General features: G+C 36.3%; 5 protein-coding genes and 1 long non-coding RNA gene across 9 annotated transcripts; 2 read left to right on the top strand and 4 right to left on the bottom strand.

Moving 5' to 3' along the window:
- Nucleotides 1–31: 31 nt before the first annotated feature.
- LOC126371789 (capping protein inhibiting regulator of actin dynamics-like) lies at nt 32–2,369 on the bottom strand. The gene is made up of 4 exons (XM_050017143.1): nt 1,809–2,369; nt 1,207–1,456; nt 404–550; nt 32–93 (listed from the first exon to the last, which is right to left on the bottom strand). Exons 1-4 carry the CDS (start codon nt 2,367–2,369, stop codon nt 32–34), a joined length of 1,020 nt encoding a protein of 339 aa, XP_049873100.1.
- A 1,697-nt stretch (nt 2,370–4,066) lies between these two features.
- Nucleotides 4,067–7,647, bottom strand: LOC126371963 (proteasome activator complex subunit 3-like). 2 transcript variants are annotated; one of them, XM_050017437.1, is made up of 5 exons: nt 7,489–7,647; nt 7,032–7,169; nt 6,568–6,792; nt 5,886–6,101; nt 4,067–5,436 (listed from the first exon to the last, which is right to left on the bottom strand). In XM_050017437.1, exons 1-5 carry the CDS (start codon nt 7,507–7,509, stop codon nt 5,293–5,295), a joined length of 744 nt encoding a protein of 247 aa, XP_049873394.1. In that variant the 5' UTR covers nt 7,510–7,647; the 3' UTR covers nt 4,067–5,292. The 2 variants fall into 2 exon arrangements, with proteins under 2 accessions (XP_049873394.1, XP_049873395.1); XM_050017438.1 differs by having other exon boundaries at nt 7,032–7,163; nt 7,489–7,646.
- Nucleotides 7,648–8,500: 853 nt separating this feature from the next.
- Nucleotides 8,501–9,965, bottom strand: LOC126371965 (uncharacterized). The gene is made up of 2 exons (XR_007567105.1): nt 9,696–9,965; nt 8,501–9,319 (listed from the first exon to the last, which is right to left on the bottom strand). It is a non-coding gene; the product is annotated as an uncharacterized LOC126371965 (long non-coding RNA).
- Nucleotides 9,966–10,104: 139 nt separating this feature from the next.
- LOC126371959 (histidine protein methyltransferase 1 homolog) lies at nt 10,105–11,464 on the top strand. 3 transcript variants are annotated; one of them, XM_050017432.1, is made up of 4 exons: nt 10,105–10,205; nt 10,361–10,615; nt 10,765–10,931; nt 11,023–11,464. In XM_050017432.1, exons 2-4 carry the CDS (start codon nt 10,477–10,479, stop codon nt 11,437–11,439), a joined length of 723 nt encoding a protein of 240 aa, XP_049873389.1. In that variant the 5' UTR covers nt 10,105–10,205; nt 10,361–10,476; the 3' UTR covers nt 11,440–11,464. The 3 variants fall into 3 exon arrangements, with proteins under 3 accessions (XP_049873389.1, XP_049873385.1, XP_049873388.1); XM_050017428.1 differs by having other exon boundaries at nt 10,107–10,282; XM_050017431.1 differs by having other exon boundaries at nt 10,111–10,255.
- LOC126371961 (pyridoxine/pyridoxamine 5'-phosphate oxidase-like) lies at nt 11,405–13,342 on the bottom strand. Its single transcript, XM_050017435.1, has 5 exons — nt 12,940–13,342; nt 12,698–12,854; nt 12,497–12,596; nt 12,126–12,385; nt 11,405–11,936 (listed from the first exon to the last, which is right to left on the bottom strand). Exons 1-5 carry the CDS (start codon nt 13,019–13,021, stop codon nt 11,771–11,773), a joined length of 765 nt encoding a protein of 254 aa, XP_049873392.1. The 5' UTR covers nt 13,022–13,342; the 3' UTR covers nt 11,405–11,770.
- Nucleotides 13,343–14,028: 686 nt separating this feature from the next.
- Nucleotides 14,029–17,372, top strand: LOC126371962 (signal recognition particle receptor subunit beta). Its single transcript, XM_050017436.1, has 5 exons — nt 14,029–14,259; nt 14,747–14,913; nt 15,084–15,223; nt 15,630–15,761; nt 16,064–17,372. Exons 1-5 carry the CDS (start codon nt 14,151–14,153, stop codon nt 16,272–16,274), a joined length of 759 nt encoding a protein of 252 aa, XP_049873393.1. The 5' UTR covers nt 14,029–14,150; the 3' UTR covers nt 16,275–17,372.
- The last annotated feature ends 5,031 nt before the right edge of the window (nt 17,373–22,403 follow it).

Raw genomic sequence — 22,403 nt, forward strand, 5'->3', positions numbered from 1 at the left:
TAAATTAGACAAAATAAGACGTCATGCAGCCTCAGGTGGAGGACTGCCACGGGATTGGGTTTATGTACATCTGAGACACCGAGCCGCGCATGCCTGTAGGGAACAACAACAATGGTTAACTATATTCTGGTAGATACCTACAACGTACATTAGTACATCTATCCATACAACCCCCCCACCTTGGGGTTGTGCATTTACGCGTTCAACACGAATTAATTTTAGAAATCTAAGACATACCACGATAGAATTTCAAGCACCGGAATTCAATATATGTTATCATTTAACACTATATTTTAGTTAGTCATCGCAAGAACATCCTAAAATCGTTTTTCCTTTCTGCAAGTCTTCCGATGCTAACCTAGATATAAGACATTAAATAAAGAACATCACTGAATGCGCTTACTGAGTTCGCCCTTGTTGAGCGGCACGGGCAGCGGTTTGTTCTTGCTCGTACGCAGCCAGTCGCGGTAAGCGCGCTCGCCCTGTGAGCGCCGCCGCTGCTCCTCGATCGCCGCACGCGCATTCCTTCGCTCCTCGCGCGTTTTCATCGCTGTTATCAAAATTGACACAGTTTTTTTAAGCAAGACGGTAAGTGACCCGTGCCGTGGCTGGGCGCCTGAAAATTAGCCCTACCAGAGTCATCGAGTTTATATAGGTAAAACCTATCATTGGCTTAGTTTTTAAGCGCTGTCGGTCTCCCAAATATTAAATAAATAACTAGTTCTCGTAGTAACAGCCTCTGTGGTCCAGTGGTTGAGCGTTGGGCACACGATCCGGAGGTCCCGATTTCGAATCCCGGTGGGGACATATCACAAAAATCACTTTATGATCCCTAGTTTGGTTAGGACATTACAGGCTGATCACCTGATTGTCCAAAAGTAACATAATCCGTGCTTCAGAAGGCACGTTAAGCCGTTGGATCTGGTTACTACTTACTGATGTAAGTAAGTAGTCGTTACGTGAGCCATGCCAGGGGCCTTTGGCGGCTCAATTTTACCCTGATACCAGGGTTGATGAGGTTGGTAATTCACCTCACAACCCACACGATAGAAGAAGAAGAAGAATAAAGTTATTCTTCCTGATTAGCCACCTTTCTATCGTCAAAACACTAAATTCCTGAATTCAGGCCTACCTACTTATCAGCGACAGTTGCTTGCTACATCACCTTACTAAATGCTTACAGTAAGGTCGACTAGAAAGACAAACCTTTCATCTCCTCTTCTTTCTTGCGGATCCACTCCTGCAGCTTCTCCTCTTTGTTCCGCAGGCGTTCATTACGCTCGTTGTCGAGTCGCTCGTGCTCACGATACCGGCGCATGATGTCCTCCGCCTTGCGATGTTCATTCTGTGAACGCTTGCGATCCAGCCAGCGCCGGAACGCTTCCTCGCGTTGTTCCGGCGTAGGTTCAGAGACAGACTGACGCTTCAACTTCTCAAGACGAGCTTTATCTCGTTTCTAGGGTAGAAGAATTGTGTATATTAAAATAGGTAGCGATTAACGATTTACTTTGGTCAGCAATTCTACCTAAATACATTTGTCCTTGACAGTGCTTTTATTACGATTTGAGTTTGCTGAAAAACAAGTAGGTGAATGGTTTTCGGCAATTACCTATCTACAAAATCCCAAATAAACAAAACACTGTTCAAGATCACTACGGTCACGATGCCACAAGACGCTTTCAGTTAAACCAATATGTTAGTGTTAGATGCGAACCACTTATCTGTGGACCACTGAAAATATATTTGGCCCAGAGGATGACATTAGACGCATCACAATTTATCAATAGTGGAATGCTTGAAAAACTTACTTCTTGTGCTTTCCGGGCGAGCCACTGCTCAAAAGCTTGCTGCTTCTTGCGCTCGTTGCGCTCCCGTTCTTCCTTGGCCGTGGTGGTGGTAGAGAGAGACGCCACTGACAGGCGGAATGTGTCGGAGCCATCTCGATACGTCAGGCTGTTGCGCGGCGTCTCGTCCACGTCGGCGTGGTATATAGTGGCGGTGCCCGACAGCCGGCACGATATCCTCTTGACGCTGCCCGACGACACGCTCGACTCACGCCCGCTCAGCAGCGGCGTCGAGTTGCTCCTATACGTGGTGTGCGGGTGCGGGGTCACGTCTATCACGTCCTCGGCGCACGACTCGTGCAACGACGTCACCGACTGCGACGCCTCCACCGGCTCGATGTATATTGCTGGATTTATATACCGCGTCTTGCTCTTCCGCGAGCCCAGCGACTCCGAGTCGCTGTGGTACTGGACGTTCTCCCCCGCACCGTCGAAAACGTGATTTGACTTTTTACATTTCAATTCGACCGACGGCCGATTCCTCGCGCTGTCCCCAACGTTCATCTTCTCTATGCCGGCTGACATTTTGCTTTTAAAAATTAAATCCCATACCTAATTAATGCAAAACAAAATAATATACTATTCCTAAAAAAAATAAAAATGTAAAAGCAAAGCAAATACAAAATGATTCCGATAATAATTCTGTCAAAAAACTTACCTCAAAAGGAAGATGACGTCAAAATAACTGGGTTCTAAAAACGAATGTCACTTCATCAAGTCCTGATGGCCTGTCTTAGCTTACGAAAAAGTTTGAATACATTGTAATTTGCCACATTTACTACGTAAAATGGTAAGTATACGTTTACACTCGTACTTGTACCTCAGGAGGCACTTAGCCATAATGCTTCACTCACACATATACTTAATCAGTTTTAGATGAAGATAGGGGGACGAGATCTGTTTTATGATTTTTGACAAAGTAAAACTAATGGGAAAAGCGATCTTACTATTCAGTAAGTCTATTGGGGAGGAAATTTCCAGTACTTATAACTGGTAAAACAGCTCGGTGAGACTACTGGGAGTAGAGGGATCGATCAAGATTACGGTAACAAACTAAAACAACGAACGAGGAAAATGGACTATATAATCTTTCTAAGAGCCAGCTGTCCCGAGACCTTTGATGCACGATATTTGTAAAATCTGAAAGTCTCTGCATAGTTCCTAGGTACCAACGTAGATCGTCATAGCTGTGGCAGATAACAGTGCAAAGTGCCGGCCAGCGAAAAAGTAAGCGGAAGCTACTATCAGATAGATGCACATTTTTTACTATGTGATCAAAACTCCATAACCATTGCAGCCTTAGCCTGTAGTTGGATTATAAATCTCGATATTTTTATACACACAAAGCCAAAAAGTTGACGTAGCTAAACATTGTGACCCACTTGCGACCTGACTATTGGGTACTGCACAGATTATGCAAAGTTTCAGCTATTATAAAATAACTAGTATGGCGACCACTGGATCTTATACTTAGTACTTGTCAGTTAGTGCACCCGGTAAAAAGAAGAGAGGTGGAAAGAAAACAAATAACCAGGAGAGTTTTGATTTGGAAATAGCATAATATAAGTGATCTTTTCATAAATATTTTGTTTTTTTTTTATATATACCTACCTACACTAGCTAGATTTTGCCCGCAGCTTCGCTAGCGACATCTATCGCTTCAAGCAACTGTTGGAATCTAGAGGTTTTTCAGAAATCCCGCAATTATTTTCCCGGGATAAAAAATAGCGTATGTTCCATTCCATTTATCTCCATACAAAATCTCAAGTCGATCCGTTGCTTAGTTTTGACGTGATGAGTGGATAAACAGACAAACTCACATTCAGGCGTTAGCGTTCACAAGACGACCGGGCGGACAATACTGGACACGACAGGGCAAAAAATAGAACGAAAGCAATACTGTATTGCATACAATAAGTAGTACTTGTCAGTTAGGAGCATATCACATATTATCTGTAGTAGGTATAAGTCAAAGAATAACACTGCTGCTACTGACGTAAGCTGGGATAACGCATACCTAACGAGCTTATTAATGAATGTTGTTCACATCCTCATACGTTATCTCTCAGCCAAGCACATTCAATAAATAGAGCAGTAAATACGCGTGTTCACACCTGAGTCGCGCGTGTATGCAAGTCAACCAAACATACACCAGGCAACCAGCCAAAAACGCAAGGCCCATTGTTCAAAATATAATTATAACGACACAAAGAAACAACAGCTACACATCCATAGAAATGTATTTTATTTATCGATATTGGTACATTTTAAATTAAAATGTTGACTGACAGCCAAACTATCACTTTGTAATCAGCTGGGAATTGTCAATATGAACTATTAAATAATATAGGCACTGAAAATTTCCAAATTATTAATAAATAAGTTATTGAACTTTTAGAAACAGTAGTTTGTGTACCTCGTAGATACCGCATTACCGGTGAAGAAATAAATGCACCATAGTGTAGTTTCATAGCAAGTGGACAAGTATTTGTAGATCCCAGTACCTAACTTAAACATTAAACCTCGTAAGATCATTGGACCTAAAGTGACGGGACATTGCCACATGGGTAATATTTATTCGAATGTTATCTGCTATTATACTTGTCAGTTATTAACACTAAATATGAAAAATTAAAATATTGTTTCAAGAATAGAATTCATTATTAAGGAAATATATGACTGTTAAATCTTAATATTACTTTTGCATCTTTAGATAACATAGGAGTAAATGTTACCAGAAGGTCCCTCGGAATAATCAAGTAATCACACATAGATATTCTAAAGTCAGTATCAAAATTACGTCCGCGTAGGACGTTTTCCAATTCATCACAAATTGAAAACTACTATGCCTAAAAGCGCTCAGTCTCTTGGTATAATACGTCTCTGGTCTCACCTTGCCATAACACTACAAAATGATGAGAAACGCTATTCTTTATTCACTAGAAGTATATTTAAGTACTTATAAAATCTCATATGGTAAGAAAAGTTCTTCTTACGCTAGCCTTTGAAAGGGACCTACGCCTATAAGTAGATATGGTAAAACACTAATTAGGAATCAACACTGTAATGATTTGTGCTCTCTTACTATGGATGAATAGCAATTAAAATTGAATTGCATCAGTCAATATAAATGGGAAACGCGGTCACATAAATTGTCGTTATTACACTCGGTATGACGGTAATACTTGATTACTTATAAACTGTGATTTTTCATTTCATTGTCCAGCAAAAATGAGGTGATAAGAACAGCAAAGTGCCAGTAAAATATTCTACTCCTGAGTGTTGCAGACAATTTACATGAGAAATTCTCAAAGCTGATGCAACCCAATTCTTCTATTTACAGTAGTACCTAGTGAATAAAGAATAGAACAGCCTGCTCCAGCCACTGTTAGGAATCCTCTCGTAACTCTTACAATTGAATGCGACTAAGAGACTAATGAGATTGGGCCTAGTATAGCGACTCTGCGTTGGAGGAGCGCGGCTTCTTGATCTTCTCCAGGTTCTTGATGACGATGTCATGCAGGGAGCAGTAGCGGTTGCGTATCTCGCACATCACCAGCCACAGTGACAGGTATTCCTTCTCGTCCAATTCCTGTGAAAAAAAAAAAATACTTTAGCCCATGTAAACAAAGAATTTATCTCGTCATTCTAAATCAGGGCTTCAATGCCATTACGGTATGAGATTACGCTAACGATATAAAATTCCGGTACCCATTTCTGTAAAAGCAGTACTGTAATTTTATAGGTACTGGTATGGTAATTTTACAACAGTAGCGTAACCTTTACAGCTTGTGTACCTTAACCTGTTCAAGCCCTGATCTAAAGAGAAGTGCATCAAAACCTAAGTCATTAGAAACAAAGCATATTCTTAAATGTCTATCTACCTTTTAGAGTCATACTGGGGTCATTACTTATGGGGTGTTTTATTTTATAACCTTGTAATTTTTTATTGTATTTATCTATTTACTTCTAGAAAGATTTTCAGCGGAGTTATACAATAAATGGAATAAATAGTTTCATTATCAAACATTTAGTACTCACTCTGACGGCTCTCCTGTAGTCATCAATGTGAGGATATTTGGCAACTTTGGAGACAATCTTTGCCCTGGAGATGAAGTACCGTGATATCTGGTCGAAGAATGCTGCAGCCTCCGACTCCACGGACTGGATCTCCGCCAGGGTGTCCTCTTGTATTGACACTCCGAAGTTGTTGCCGTCTTCGATTTTAGGAATCATGAATGAAATCCACATTTTCAGCTGAAATTAATATATAAATATATGGTATTATACTTTAACCTAAGGCTGCGATTTCCAAAGACAGTAGTTAAACAATGGGATTTGGATTTTAAAAGGACATTTGGTCTTACAACTTTAATAAAAGTCTTAAGTCTTGACAGAAAATATGAAAAATTAAAGAAATCAAAAATGCAGTTGTGTATCTCTTTAAAAATCTTTCTTACTTTCTTTAAATTTTATGGTCATGTGATAGGAATGATAAAAATGGGATTTAAAGACAAGCTGACATTTAAACAGGAATGGTTTCAATGAAAACATTCTCATGTTAATGATAAGCGGTGGTATTCATTAGGTAAATGTAAAACTTTTTAATATTTAAAATATTATAGAAGGGTAAAGTGTTTGTTTAAGTTTCAGTAGTAATATTATGTTCTTAATGAACAGAGTTTTGGAGGAAATTCTGGAAAGATCATGTAGGTATACTCACTAGATTGGAATCTTCAACAAGCTCCCTAATGTGAGGTTTAACGAGGTGTATCAGGTCACTTAATGGTTTGTTGCAGGGCACCGTCCCATTAGGCAGAACATAAACTTTGGTGCCCTCAATGATGGCTGTTGAATTACTTGATGCCTCTGACGAGTCCAGCCGCTGTCGTTTGGCATTAGGCTCACTGCTAACTGCACTTGGAGGAGGTATTGGAATGTTTAGGTCCTGAAAGGCACACACATAAGAAAAATAAGTATAAAAATTTTACTAGAAGGAAATTAAATAAAGCTAGTCTTTGTATCAAATGTTATTATTGTAATATATTTCAAGTTTAATTTTTCACATTAACAATTATACTTTTTCTACTCCATTTGCAGAGTAAGGGAAATAGATCTCATAATTAGCTTCATGTGTAGGTAAATAAGAAAAATTTTCATATAAATAAGCCAGAAAATGACAATTACCTGATGAACATCATTCAGTTCACGATTATGGAAATTTGGAGTTTCGAGAAGCTCATTCAACTTCACTATCTTCTCGGGAAATCCTTTTATTATTAGATGCTCAGCCTTCTGCTTCAGGGAATCCTTGTAGTCCTGCACCTACAACATAGCGCGTGGATGGTGTACCCTCATAAAAGACAAACAACCGATAAATACCACGCCAAAGGTTCCCCATAGCCAACAACCATGGCCGCACATTGAGGTTAGAATAAGAGATATACAGAAACACGCATTAGGGATGCGTCCTACATAAAGACTAAATTTTATCAAACATTAAGCTTATAAATATGAATTAAAGCAAAGCAAACAAATATAGACCGTAATTAGACGTAGTTTTACTGAAAAATCGTAAGGTCACGCACACTTATCATTGTTCGTTACTCGTGTCAAACAAAAGTAGCGCAAAAACGATAATTACCTTTTTGGCAACGTCTGTCATTTTTCGAATAATAATTATTTGATTATACTGAATTACGCCTATTTAAATCCCTTATTTATAATAATACAACGCGAAAATCGACACAACTTTAGCTCTTCAACAACTCGTGTGGCAATGGCAAATAATTACGTTCGGATACGCGCAATAGATTATTGATATTATCTAAAAGAAAGAAAACAGAATACTACCATATTCATTGATATTATTAATGAACCCGACACTTCTTCCATTATAAATATGAAAGAAATAATATTTGCAGCATTATTATGACAATGTAATATTTTTTACTTTTTAATTTTTTAATATAATATTTTTCTTCTTTGAATCTAAATTATTTATGGTCAATAGTAATTTTCTTCACGAACCGAACAAATAATAGAAAGATTCTATTTACCTACATATTTATAATATTGTCACTCTTACATCAAAAATATATCCGAACACACGGAATACGATTTTTAAAAGGTGATTGATCGTGATTGATGAATGAATGAGAACAATATTTTATTAAGGTGCTACCTCATCATCCGTCGATGGCATCGATCAACAATAGAATGAAATAGTGGACGTCGATCGTAATTTGTAAAATTATGGTAATCCATATAAATCGGACGATCGACATCAACTGGGTACATCCATTATCACCACTTTTATGACACACACGAAGCGCGTAAAATGCGCGCAATTATGTACATTACCTACATAGGTATATTATATCAACATTTTATTTATTTTTCCTGAACCCGCTGATCACAAGTCTTATTGTTATTCGTACATACATATCAATCGCAATCGGGATCGACTACCAGCCAACTAAATACAGAGATATAAGTGCTCATTTAGCCGAACTAATACAATATGCTATTAAATAATGGTTATTTATTAAGAGTTTCTACTGAGCAGGCAGATGAAGCATATCTAAATTAATTGATCATCATTAACCTAATTTTAGCAGGTAGTAGGTACATGACTAAAAGACCATTGAAAAATGTAATAGTTACAATGACTTTATTTTCTAAACAACTTTTCATTCTTGGCTAACATAGGTACATTAAATTGTAAATTACAAACAAATACGTTATAGGTTACTTATGGCGAAAGTCGTTCGTAGACCCAACCGTCTTCCCCTTTGTGCAAAATTTTCCCGTCAAGGACTTCACCCGGTTTTAATTTTCGGAAACGAATACGGTCTGATAGACGATTTTTCCGCCCTTGCCAAAATTCAACAGCAGTCGGTACAATCAGAAAACCTCCCCTGCAATATTTTTAGTAGTTTGTTGAAAAAATAACACTCTAATCCTTACCACCTAACCCCTACTGTTCCCAAAGTAAGGCTAGGTAACACAATATAGGAACAGTATTAAAAATAACTTACCAGTTAGAGGGTTTTGAAACTTTTTTTCCCGATTCCAAATGAGCTTGCAATTTAGTCATGCGCTCGAGCATCACGTTTGCAGATTCAATCGGAATGCTCTGATTGCTGACTACAGTAGCGATTTGACTCTGAATGGGTCGAGAGTGAAAGTATTTTTCAGTTTCATCGTCTGATAACTTTTTCACGTTACCCTCAATTCTTACTGATCTGTTTAGAATTTCCCAATAGAAAGTTGCTGCTACATTTGGATTTTCAGCCTGGAATGTAACTTTACTTCTGAAATTAAACCAATCTCGAAATAATACTGGTCATCTACTTACAATAATTTAACATACGATCTCTTGTGCCTTCCTACTTCCGTAATCAGTCAAAAACTTAAAGCCTTCTTTTCCGTAAGCTTTCAGTATCATAAACCTTGCTGAAGGAAAACCGTCTCTGGAAACAAAATAATAAATATATTGAATTAGTAAAGCACTTAATCATTTTAATGCAAAGAAACCAGACGCCTCTGTCCCCGCTAAAAAACAAAATTCTTACAAGATTTAAGAAAGAAAAAAGAAAGAAACTGAAGTGTCTATATCAAATCACTACTACTGATGATACTATTTTACATAATACCACCGTGGTTCTTCTGGCTTTTACTTGGGACTTGAGTAAATGGGACCATTTCGAACTAAACGAAGTGAGTGGGTTCTTAGGATGTACATCGTGTATTTTTAACTAATTACCCAAGCACCAGGTTAAAAGTTTGAAACCCGTGTGGTGTGAACTCAACATTCTCGACAACATAAATACACATATATCTACTTACTTTGTTGTGGTTGCTAAACACATAGCACTTGCTCCTAGAATTTCTTTTCTGTTACGAGCTTCCTCAAACCATGACTTAAATTGTTTAGTAGGTTCTTTAAAAAATAAATGCTTTTCTACAAAAAAAATATCGTCTTCTTTGGACATTGCTATATTCCTTCTTAAATAATTAATAATTTTAAGGATGTTTTGTTCAGACGTGTTTGACAAATATCTATTTAAAAACATTAAAGAATAAAGAACAATAAAATTCCGCGCGCTGGAGGATTATATTCTCTTGGTAATAGAGCAACAGGGGCCGTGTTGCTCTGAATTTATGAATTGATTGATCAATCAACATCACTGCGTTTATAAATATCGTTATAACACTTACAAGATTCTGACATTGACGTTAAAGAGACTGCAAGCAAGTTTCATTTCATTTGTCATCTGTTTTCAAAATTACACGTGCGTGCTACATATGAGAAAATAAAATAAAATACCATTAAAATACACATACCAATTGCATTAAGTAATGGTTTTGAGATAAAACAATGGCTACGTTTCGATTTAATTTCTCTGGTGACGATGAGCTACTTAAAGATAATGGTATTGTTAGGTACCTACCTGACTATTTGTGTTTATTGACACGATGTAAAATAACTGATGAATATTGTTTAATTTTAGGAGAAAGTAATAAGGAAGACCAAGAAAATAAACAAGAGATAAAGTGGTTTGAAAGTGAGGAAGTACTGCCTAAAGCACAGATCGAGAACTTAGATGATATAGCTCCCCATGCTGTTATGTTTGTTTGTGAGGATATAGAGATAGGACATGTTGTAGCTAAAGATGCTTTACTGAGGATGGGTGACCACGGCCTTAAAAACGCTGCAGATCGTGCAGAGAAGGAACACAGTGATCTTATCACTGGTACATATGAAGGTTAATGGATTTTTTAATTATTCATCTTGTAGTTTAAAAAATCTATTTAAAAATCTTTTATATACATATCTACGAGTGTATCTACCTAGGTTTTTAAGTAATTTAAGTAAGTAGCTTTTTTAAGTAATTTGGCCGATTTAAATTTTCAGGTGGTCTTAAGATTTGGGAATGTACCTATGACCTGATTAAGTATCTTGAAGATAATGAATCTAAACTCGGGTTTGAGAACAAGAAAGTTTTAGATTTGGGATGTGGTGCGGGGTTACTTGGCATTTATACTTTTATGAATGGAGCTAATGTGACCTTCCAGGATTATGTGAGTTGTAATCAATATTAGTTAAAGTTGAACCTGTAAATGTAATAATTATTTAGTCACAAAAATAACAAAATTAATTTTTTTTTTTCAGAACAAAGAAGTGTTAGAATGTGTGACAATACCAAATGTTTTACTGAATTGTGATGATGAAGACATAGAGTTTGAGTTAACGAGATGCAAATTCTACTCTGGAGATTGGGCTTCATTCAATCAAAAACTTCCTGACACTGAATTTTATGATCTAATTCTTACATGTGAAACAATATACAACCCTAGCAATTATGGCAAATTAATAGACTTGTTCCTGCAAAGATTGACAAAAGATGGGACCATTTATCTTGCTGCAAAAACTCATTACTTTGGAGTGGGAGGTGGCACTAGAGAGTTTGAAAAATGTATCAAAAATAATTCATTATTAAAAAGTGAAGTTTGTTGGAAGAACACGAGTGGCGTACAGAGAGAAATTATTAAAATAACAAGAAATCATGATTTATTTTTAATTGATTAAATAAATTATTTGTTCTATAAATGTTTGGAAGACTTCATCATAACAGTATCATCCTTAGTTCTAAGCTTAACATAATTCCTCCAGTTCTATTAATAAAATCCATACAAAACATACATTTCATCAAATTAAATGTTGCACTTAATAGTATCTCATTAGAAAAGAAAACAATAGTCCAAAACATTTAAGATAACAAGAATAATAATAATTATGATGTGAATTATGTTTACCTCATTGTTCCATTGTTTTGCTTAACTATCACATTACATCTACAGGCAACAATATAGGACCAAATAAACTAAAATGCAGTGATACAAAAATTGAGATTAAGTCCTCAAGGAGAAAGCCTTTCAAAAACCCATCCATCTTCACCTTGGTGCAGAAGTTTCCCATCAGGCACTTCACCAGACTTAGGCTTCCTGAACTTTATGCGATCATGAAGTCTGTCTCTCTGGCCCTGCCAGAACTCCACAGATCTTGGAATAATAGCATAGCCACCCCTGCAAGTAATATACTTTTTGTAATATGTGCAAGTAACATATTATTTAGTTTTCAACTATCTTTTTTAATATTATGAAATACCTCAATAAGAGCATACTTAAGTATTTTCAGTCATAAGCAAGTTTGTATCAGGAAAATTTTGGTTGAAGACATTGTTAAGGGAGAGAGGGCATTTAGTTATTACATACCAATACTGCGGTTTAGGCACTTCCTTATTGGGAATCATGTATTCAGCCTCTAAAGCTCGTTCACGTTCACACAGAACATCCCTGGACTCAATAGGAGTGCTCTGGTAACTGGCACAGGCAGCTATTTGGCTCGGCACTGGTCTTGAGTGGAAATATTTTATTGACTCTTCCTCAGGAAGCTTCTCTACACTACCTTCTATTCTGATTGATCTATTTAATACTTCCCAGTAAAAAGTGGCAGCAACATTTGGATTTTCTGCCTGTAAAAATAGAACACTTGTTGTTAATTGTTAATACAGTTTCTGTTGAATTAACATATAGTTGATTGTAGATATTAAAATGTTAAAGGCGACTAGAAAAAAAATACCAACCAATTCTTTAGCTTTCCTGCTTTCATAGTTAGTGAAAAACTTGAATCCATCTTTGCCGTAAGCTTTCAGAAGTACAAATCTTGCAGATGGGAACCCGTCTCTAAAATGAATGAAATACATTTTGGTTTCTCGAAAACTTAATATAAAATTAAATTGAATTGTTCAATAATTGGATGAATATAAATACTAATAAACATTTACTTGGTAGCAGTGGCTAGGCACATAGCATTGGGCTCCAAAATTTCCTTCCTGGCACAAGCATCTTCAAACCATGCCTTAAATTGGCCAAATGGTTCATTGGACACCAAATGTTTTTCTAGAAATGTGTCATCCTTATCTTTATATTTGATTCTCATTCCTGTAAAGTTAATGAGTAATGTTTGGTGGGAGTTAAGAAATAACAATGAACAAGGAACTTATTAAAAAATATTTTAGTTACATACCTCCAATATCAATGCTCATTTTGCGTAAGTTTAATTTTACTCTTATTGAATTAAATAGAGGCACAAAACACTTGGTTCTCATAAGCAATTCTTTCAATATTACTAAGTGAAATTGTTATGGTTTATTGTCAGCCTTGATTACGAAATGCCTTGTTAAATGAAGAACGAATTCAATGTCGAAGCAGTATTATACCAGTAAAGTAAAAATTATTTATCAGACCTTGGTCTGTACTAGAATAATCACAAACTGAAAGGAGATTTATCAATGGTCCATTAACATTATAGAAGTCTTATGATAAGGACTGATAAGATAACATCCTTGATAACGAAAGATATTTTTTTTTCTTGAGTAAACCAAGACGTAATAGTTCGTCTACACACTCGGCAATTCACTGATCAATACAATATATATACAAGATCAATATAATGTACAATGTATCGTTAGAGCATTATTACATCTTTCAATCATTCGTCAACCAACATGACTTACGTTTCATCAGAGAAAATTAATCGTTAATAATATTATTTCTATTTTTCTGAAAGCTGCGTGTTTGAAGCAATAAACATACAATCCGGATCAAGATTATGATTGATCAATGTGAGCGAGCTTGATATCGCAAACCTAGACTATTGTGTAATGGCCACTCATACATACCTAGGGCTTTTTGGCGGGAGGCGGGAACGGGACAGTTGCTTTCTTCATTGAATAATCTAAATAATTAATACGAAGTGGTGTTTTGTGGTTAATGATCGCATTAAGTTAGTCGGAAGACATTCGCGAGTGTTATTATATTGGAGTATTCAATAAACAAAGTGTATCTGCCTATTTTCGCTTCGTGTCAGGAAGCCGCTCCATAACTCAAAAGTTTATGCGGACTTTTGAGTTAATTCGTTTGGGGTTCGGAGTAGGAGTCTACTCCGAGGGTGGGGGCTTAGGTTTCATCATCATCACCTTTCATCATTTCATTAATCATCAAGAAAAAAAATACGTCAGACATGGCTGTATGGGCATAGTTCCCTTTGCCTTACCCTTCGGGGAAAACCAAACAAAAAAAAAAAAAATCATACATACCTACTTCATAGATAAAAAAAACGCATTTTGCAAACGTCAAGTCAACGTGTTTAGTTGCTGTCACGACAAGGCAATTCCGAAAAATATAAACAAGGAATTTACAGCCAATTTTCGTTTCTAAAAGTATTTCATTACCAAAATGGATACTCAATCAGATGTTGTTAAAGAAAAAATTCACACCGAACCCTACCTGAATGATCCAGTATACATAACCTTATTGAGTCTTCTTGTTCTCATACTAACTCTTTGTAAGTATTTGCCGTATGCTATGTTCTATGTGGTCTCTAATATTAGCTTTGAGTTATCGTTTTATTATGTAAAAAAAACCGTTATCGTTTTGTTGTGTGTTTTATTTCATTTTGTTTTGTTTGTTTTATGTATTTTAATGCAATGATGTGCTTGTTGTAAAGTTTTTGTTCATCTATTTTTGTTATAAAGGTTAGTTCCTTATTTTGTATAGTATAGAATACCCCTGTGCCTTATTTACAATTTTTGACTAGCAGGATAACATTTTTGTGCATGAAAGTATACTCTCGGAAATTAACTTTATAAAATTTCATTAAAAATGTACTCAAATTAATATAGGAAGCTTTATTTATCTATTTTACCTGGTGTGTTACATCATCTTTCGTGAGCTCTTGAACTATGCTGCTTTTTATGTTGTTGTTTGACCTGACAAATCTACAATTAGTATCATAAAACTGTTATACCTACCTAATTTTGTTCTTTTTTTAGTGTTCTGGTGGTTTATTGGACGTCGGCATGTACAACGCAGATCAGTCTTATTGATGGGTCTGTCAGACTCCGGGAAAACATTGTTGTTCGTCAGGATGGTATTTGGCCAGTACCGACAGTCATTCACTTCTATGAAAGAAAATGTTTCTGACTACCTGTCTATAAATGTAAGTTAATATTTCTAATATACCTATCCTTATAACTTATATTAAATGGTGATAAAGTAGGATGGTTTAAATGTAATATAAAAAAAAAATTCCAATTTAAATATATAAACATCTTGTTGTATTTTCAAGCAAATATAAAACTGTCTAATTGAATTTGCTTTTCTTTTCAGAGTAAAGTGCGAATTGTTGATTTGCCTGGTGAAGAGCGTCTCAGAATGAAGTACTTTGACTCATACAAGGATATGGCTAGAGGAATTGTCTATGTTGTGGACTCTGTTACTATTCAAAAGGATATTAGAGACGTCGCCGAGTGAGTATAGATTCTTTATTTTTACATAATATGCATTGTTCTTTTTTGTACTCTAGTGCAATAAACAAAAAGTGACATATATTAATCTTAATTTTTTCGTAAAAAAAGGTATATAATACAGAGTAAAACACAATGTTTTCTTTAAATATGAAAAGAAACCCTAACGAAAACCAAAACTGGATATTTCTGGTTTATTTACTTGCTATGTGTGTTGTGGTGCTATGTTGCTTTATTTGTTGATTACCCAAATAGGGAGTGTTAGTGCAGTTTAAGCAGCGCGCGCGATAGACGTCTGCTATGCTACGGTTCTTGATCACAGGACTGCAGGAATCAGTACAATAAATATCTCTGTTGTCAAATAATTTGTAGGAAAAATACATTTTTATAAATTTTATCATTATTTCAGGTGGCTGTACACAATCTTAGTGGACAAGACAGTGCAAAGCGCCTGCCCCCCTATCCTTATCTTGTGCAATAAGCAGGATCAGCCACTGGCTAAGGGCAGCCAGGTTGTCAAGAATCTTCTGGAGAAGGAACTGTATGTATTTCAAAACAGACTTCGCTGTTACGGCAGTGAGTGAAGAATAAATATAATGTAATTGGCATTAGGGATTTTGAGCGTGTTTTTTAACATATACAATATAATGCTAACCATAATGCTAGTATTCCTAATTCATCTGCTATTTGCATAAGCAACAATAGCAATAAAAGTACTTTTAAAAGTCTTTCTTGGTAGTATAAAATAAAAATCACGACTCTCAAAGCTCTCAACCTCAACCATATAATTAGGTAATTATTTTTTTATTAATGTAACATTAACAAAACTATCTATTCACACAGCAATCTCGTGCGCGTTACTAAATCAAGCCAGCTGGAGTCAGTGGACCCCTCCCAGGCAGACCAGACGGGCTACCTCGGCAAGCAAGGGAAAGACTTCGAGTTTTCACAGTTGAGGAACCGTGTGGACTTCGCTGAGGCTTCAGCAAATACAGGTGACGATGACCAACCCACTGACCTGCAGGCTCTGGAAGAATGGATAGCGGCGCTTTAAGTAATGTTTTCGAACTTATTTGTACACCAGATGGCTGTAGAATTGAAGTTGACATTGTATAAGGCTTATAATCCTACGCACTAGTTGTACTGGGTACCGCAAACTCCTGCGCGGGATGCTAAAAGAACTTATTACGATGATAATTCGTGTTTCGTATAATGAAGCATTTCAATTTTTACTAATAAACTTTTTATAGTCTTCACTAGTTTGTGTAACAAACTGATCTCACGTCTCAGTGGCGCCATCTGGTGGGCAAGATATTAACTTCCAATAAATTGTAGGCATGTTTAATTTGCAGCATGTCAGCATAAATGGTATAATAAAAATCTTTATGAGAGGGTATGTTGAATATATGAAACTTTATTATTTTATAATACGCTTGATGGAAATAGCTACGGCCTTATGGGGCGAGTAGGCAAGGAGTAGGTGTTTGAGCGAGATACCACTGTAACACTTTTGTCCCGAATTTGTTAGAATGGGCTCTCCAAGCAAGTGACACACATCTTTTGGCCGTATAATCAACAGCCTAAAATCTATGTACTGGCCTATCTGACCCTATACATAAAATATGTTAGTTGTGTTTCTCTACCATGCTTTTTATATGCATTTATAAGTTCCAGTAGATACCTATATTCAGTTATAAATTATAGCTTGGCTATCTTTTTGTAATCCTTAGATAATAATGTTTTCAGTACTTAGCCAATAATGCCTTGTATTTACATTCGTCGTCTCCACTAATAAATATTCGTTGAAGTTTATACGTTATAGCTGCCTTATTCGGGCGCAGTATACACGACAAATATTGATATAAGTTTTTCGGCATTTCATATTGCCTTGTCCTAATATCCATATCATAATTTATTGTAGTGTACTGTGTTCTATTGAACAATTTTTTTTTATTTAGCTATCTGAAACATGCATTTTTTGTTTAATTGTAATTTGTAAGGAATATTTATGTATATTGTATTATCGAAGTGAAGTGAAGGTAAAAGATTGGTTGTTATTGGAGTGTGATGTGAAATAATGCAAATTTGTATTACTCAGAATGTTGTTAGGCATATTTTTATACAAAATAAATAAGAAATTGAGCTTACGAAATGTTTTTATAGTGCAGCTTCAGCATCTTGGGATATTTACTCGGGTTTATCCTTGTACAACTATAGTGAAGTAAGTATGATCTGTACATATTACGCCGTTGATAATACTAAGCTAACGCTTCCTGAAAAACGTACCAGATCGTCGCCATATAGTAAAAAACACGTAACCGCCTTTTTGAAACAAAACCTCGATTTCTCCAATAATTTCATTTTGGGTAAAAATTGCGCCCACGATATCTGATTTAGTTTTGATAACAAAAATCACACCCGAATGTGTTTTTTCAAAAAGGCGCTTTCGTGGTTTGCACTATAAGTCGACGACATCACACACCTATGATTGACCTTCCTAGGCTTGGCATCCTCATCATACATCATCATCTCCCTAGAGATACCCCGTTTCTCACGGGGTCTGTTTGCCCAATCTGAATATTTGACAGGTCCGGTTTCTGTCTGACCTAACACGAACCCAAAAGAAAAAACAAGCCCGATGTCGGTTAGGTCACTTGCCTTCGAAACGCATTTTTCGGTAATTTGCGTTTCCTCACGATGTTTTCTTTCACTACTGAGCACGTGATAATATTTTTTTATCCAGATATGAATTCAAAAATCATTGGTTTAGGCCCGTGCTGAGACTAGAACCTGTGACTTCATAGTGACAGTCAAGCGTGACTTGGCAAACGCATATACAGGGTGTTAGTGACATCGTAACGAATACTGAGGGGGGTGATTCAAAGTTTTCGTTACACTCACATAGAGTTATTTTTGAATTATATTTTATATTAGACCAAAGTATTGTTCTTTTTAAGTTCAGGGAACAAACTTGTCGATCGATTACCTACTTGTCTCGGCGATTGTTTTGTCAAAATCTCCAATAAAAATGTTGCAATTTTGCTGATACATACACCCTGAAAACCCCAGTGCCGATATCTATTGAATTCAACCCTCTCTTTAAATGGGTGTGCCGGTGAAGAAAGATAATCGCAGGACCAAGATTGCTTTAATGACAGTGGAATGACTCGACCAAATATCAAGATCATTGTATTGATTGTCCTAATTGTTATTTTTGCATATTCATAGATTGATAATAATATATCGACAGCGATCGATGATGTCGTCACAGGGGTGAAGGGTTAAAATCGATTAAAAATCACGATAAAGGAACTTGCGTACAGTTCCATTAGCGATTGAATAAAATTATAGCTTTATGCATATTCATGACTCTATCATAAATTAGTGGAAGTAGAAAGGCTCGTGTCCTGATTATTATTAAAAATACAGTTTCACACAGGTGTGGTTAGAAGAATAATGAATGAGAGATGATTTTTTGGGTTAACCCTTTTGGAAAGGTGAACCCAAAAGTACCGTTACAGAAATTGATATATTTATTTTACAAGGCGCTTTAAATAGTTCATTTTTAACTAAGTAAATAAAATCAATTCTGGGCTGGCACTTTTCTTTTTCAATATTTATATATAAGTAGGTAGGCGTATATACGCCTACCTCTTTCTTCCGTGATCTTAACACCCCACTTTCGCTTCTTATCTTCTCATGGAAAACTTCATCGTTCTACCTACATGCCCACTGCTTTAAGAGTCCTGAAAATTATACAATTTTATACTTAATACTACTCTTGAACTTGAGAAGTAGGAAGAATACCTACCTACTTACTTTTCACAACAACAGCTACTACTGGTATTCACTCGGTATTCACATACGGCGGTTTAATAAGTAATTTATTAGACTGCACAGTGGCAACCTACTTACAGTTGATTCAGACTCATTAACTGTGGCCGCTGCTTGCAGAAGCTCGAAGCTTGGTGAAAAAATGTGAAGGTAAGTGATCAAAGCGCGCGCGCCGCCGGCCGCGACTTGTCATCGCGCATGTAATGGATGTTATTTCTGCAATCAGCAATAATTCCCCGCCTTTATGAACCCGATGAAATTAACTATAATTTCGCTAATTTTGTAAAAAAAATATTTTTTATCTCTGGACACGTGTTTTGCCGATGCTTTACGAAAACGCTATGTTACTAGGTACCGTTGGCCATTATAAACATACTAGATATACATGCCTTAGTTTTAGTGAATATTACCTACCTACTAACGTTTCGCCCGCGATTTTGTCAGTGTGGACTTCGGTTATCGTGCGCGGCATGTTTTTTCCATTTCCTTAGGGGGTGATTTCCGGAACTATCCTATGTTCTTCCCACAGATAGATATTCCCTTCCCTAGGCGTCAAACTATGTCCGCACTAAACGGTTTAAAGGATATTGCCCATTTAAGGGCCATAGTCATTTGGGCATTGTCCTTTTTGTAAGAGTTTATTTCGCATATATATTAGTAAAAAAAAAGTTTTCATCTCGAGCTCCTCCGTGTTTCGGAAGGCACGTTAAGCCGTTGGTCCCGGCTGCATTAGCAGTCGTTAATAACCATCAATCCGCACTGGGCCCGCGTGACGGTTTAAGGCCCAATCTCCCTATCCATCCATAGGAAAGGCCCGTGCCCCAGCAGTGGGGACGTTAATGGGCTGATGATGATGATGATGTATTAGTAGATATTAATATACTTGCTCACGACTGTATGCCAGTTGGGGTATGGCAGAGGTACATACATACATCGCAAGATGAACTAAGTACCCACAGTGGTGAGCCGTATCGTCGTCTATATAATGGTCGAACCAACTTTAGTTATGTTTTGTGTGACTATGGGATCAAGACAGCTCTATTTTCTATGGTCAAGCATGATACATTTACCTACCTACGAATTAGGTATGGTATATTAAGAATTATGTTCTATTTTTAAACCTTTATCGATTCGGTCTTCTAATAATACCACCGCTATCTATTTGCAAGCGCAGGTTACTAAAAAAACTCTTTCAAAAAGTATGCCATGTGGAGGCTAAATCCTTGATTCCCAGGGAAAGGTTTGTACGCTCGCCTCCTACGGCTCCTGTCACTCCATTCAACGCATAAAAGACGCCAGTGACGGCTTTCAATGATACAATGACTGTCATTGAAGCATTGTGCTCTTGAAAGAGTTAATTTAGTTTTGTATTTGGATGTTTCCTCCTGTGGTTTGTGCTTATTTGTATTGATTGCGTTGATGGCAGTGAGGTGTAGGTACGTTATTTGTGATTGTGACGTTTAATAATAATAATAAAATCTTTATTTGTACCATTAAAGCCTTAAATATATGATATATAAGTATGTAGTTACAGGCTGTAACATAATTACTATGAGTCAGCTGTTATCCCTAAAAGTTTTAAAACTGAGCTAAGGATACCAGCTACCATCCAAAAGTTGTATGCAAAAAGCCAAAAGTGAGCGTGCTGACAATGAATATTGTTATATTCAGACAATAATATTTAAAATTTGAAGAAAATAATATCAAGTTAACAATAAAAAAAATATATTACCCACGTGTGTGCGCGTTTGAGTTGAGAGTAATTCTTGTAAATCTAGGTAAGTACCTAGGTCTCTACTTAATAGATGGCAGAATATTGGCATCCATTTTGAGACTGCGTTTCGATTTATATTGCATTGCGGAGTTGAGTTTTCGATTACCACATCTCTTAGATCATTAACATTGACAATATCAATAACTTATCTATCTACGTAATTGTAATATACTTACTTGAATAGGGGCATTTCTGAATAATTTGTCAAATTAATTTTAACGTAAATGATGCGCATATAAACTGCTTCAAATGATAATAAAATATTAGCTTTATCGTTTATGTCCATTTATTTATACTGACTGCTCAAATAAAAAACCGATTTCAGTAAAGGCTATGGAATACATAAAATTTGTACTAATAGATAATAAATAGTACATGATCTTTACTAAACTTTTTTTTGTATGTTGTATGCAGTAAAGTATATTTGTATTGTATTGTATCTTTAATTAAAAACCTAAAACAGTTGCTGGCTACAGCCAGTAGAGTATCAGCAGAATATCTTTTAATGACTTTATTGTGGCTCTCTAGTTTCTGTCTTATTACTTAACAAAAAGTAGGTAGATATCTATTAGGTAATAGTTATAGCAGCGGGTGCCAATTGAAATATCATAAAAAATAATAATTACAATTGCTTGGTAAACTATAAAGTTTTAATACTTAATAGTAAATAACTATTTTGCTGTCCGTAGGTAATCTTGAAATGCAATATCAATTAGGGTTGCGCCATAAAACGGGAGAACTATGACTCTTACAAGTGAGAGTTGGATTCTTAGGGTTGTTTTCCATTGAATACTAGCAGACTGGGCGAACAATTTAGGTAGTTTACCAAGGGGTTACAAAGGCCATATCTAAAAAAGAAATAATGATATTTGACATTTCTTGACATTGCGCACTTATTTTATATGCGCAAATGTATTTTTAATTGGCATTTACAAAACCAAGAAGATACAGTGCTGTCTAACTGGGCGCTCTCGATGCCTAAGTGAGGTTTTTGGCTGGGTACGGGCTGATTCATGTACTTACAAGCAATCAGTTTTTTTATAGCATAGGTACATAATCACGCCATTAATCTCTATTGGGGTGGACCTAACCACAAGTTATCAATAAGATAATCCAAAGCTTCTGCTCTGATGTTCGTACCAAAATATAACAACTTGTGTAGAGACATGACATAAGCGTAAGCCCGTCACTCTAATAGAAAGTTCGTCATTTACAAAATGGCAATTTGGTTTCCTTTTGCCCTGGCTCATGTCAGGTTTGCTAACCGGACCAATGGGATTGAGGGACCTTGCCATACGTAATAAGTAGTTAAGTGCAAAGCAATATATACACAATACTGCACAGAAGGAACACACAACATACAAATTAAACTAATGTACGAAAGGTGGCTTATTGGTAAGGTAGCAATTTCTTCCAGACAACCTTTGGGTGATGGGATATAATGAATTAATTCGTTATTTCCTTACCTATAGAGCCGTGGGAGCTCAGTTGGTAGAACGTTTGCCTCTCACTTTGAGGTCGCAGGTTCGAATCCAGCACAGGCCTAAACCAAAGATTGTCGAATTTGTTTTCGAA

This window comes from Pectinophora gossypiella, chromosome 13, assembly GCF_024362695.1.
Source record: "Pectinophora gossypiella chromosome 13, ilPecGoss1.1, whole genome shotgun sequence".
NCBI classification, from domain to species: domain Eukaryota; kingdom Metazoa; phylum Arthropoda; class Insecta; order Lepidoptera; family Gelechiidae; genus Pectinophora; species Pectinophora gossypiella.

Coding starts and splice junctions, on each gene's coding strand:
- LOC126371959 (XM_050017428.1), top strand. CDS start 10,228: ATGGCTACGTTTCGATTTAATTTCTCTGGTGACGATGAGCTACTTAAA. Junction 10,616..10,764: donor TATCACTGGTACATATGAAG/GTTAATGGATTT, acceptor TTAAATTTTCAG/GTGGTCTTAAGATTTGGGAA. Junction 10,932..11,022: donor ATGTGACCTTCCAGGATTAT/GTGAGTTGTAAT, acceptor TTTTTTTTTCAG/AACAAAGAAGTGTTAGAATG.
- LOC126371963 (XM_050017437.1), bottom strand. CDS start 7,509: ATGACAGACGTTGCCAAAAAG. Junction 7,170..7,488: donor TGACAGACGTTGCCAAAAAG/GTAATTATCGTT, acceptor GCTATGTTGTAG/GTGCAGGACTACAAGGATTC. Junction 6,102..6,567: donor TTGTTGAAGATTCCAATCTA/GTGAGTATACCT, acceptor TATTAATTTCAG/CTGAAAATGTGGATTTCATT.
- LOC126371961 (XM_050017435.1), bottom strand. CDS start 13,021: ATGAGAACCAAGTGTTTTGTGCCTCTATTTAATTCAATAAGAGTAAAA. Junction 12,597..12,697: donor TGCCTAGCCACTGCTACCAA/GTAAATGTTTAT, acceptor CATTCATTTTAG/AGACGGGTTCCCATCTGCAA. Junction 12,386..12,496: donor GCAGGAAAGCTAAAGAATTG/GTTGGTATTTTT, acceptor CTATTTTTACAG/GCAGAAAATCCAAATGTTGC.
- LOC126371789 (XM_050017143.1), bottom strand. CDS start 2,369: ATGTCAGCCGGCATAGAGAAGATGAACGTTGGGGACAGCGCGAGGAAT. Junction 1,457..1,808: donor TCGCCCGGAAAGCACAAGAA/GTAAGTTTTTCA, acceptor CTTCTACCCTAG/AAACGAGATAAAGCTCGTCT. Junction 94..403: donor GCTCAACAAGGGCGAACTCA/GTAAGCGCATTC, acceptor TGTTCCCTACAG/GCATGCGCGGCTCGGTGTCT.
- LOC126371962 (XM_050017436.1), top strand. CDS start 14,151: ATGGATACTCAATCAGATGTTGTTAAAGAAAAAATTCACACCGAACCC. Junction 14,260..14,746: donor TGTTCTCATACTAACTCTTT/GTAAGTATTTGC, acceptor TTCTTTTTTTAG/TGTTCTGGTGGTTTATTGGA. Junction 14,914..15,083: donor CTGACTACCTGTCTATAAAT/GTAAGTTAATAT, acceptor TTTTCTTTTCAG/AGTAAAGTGCGAATTGTTGA.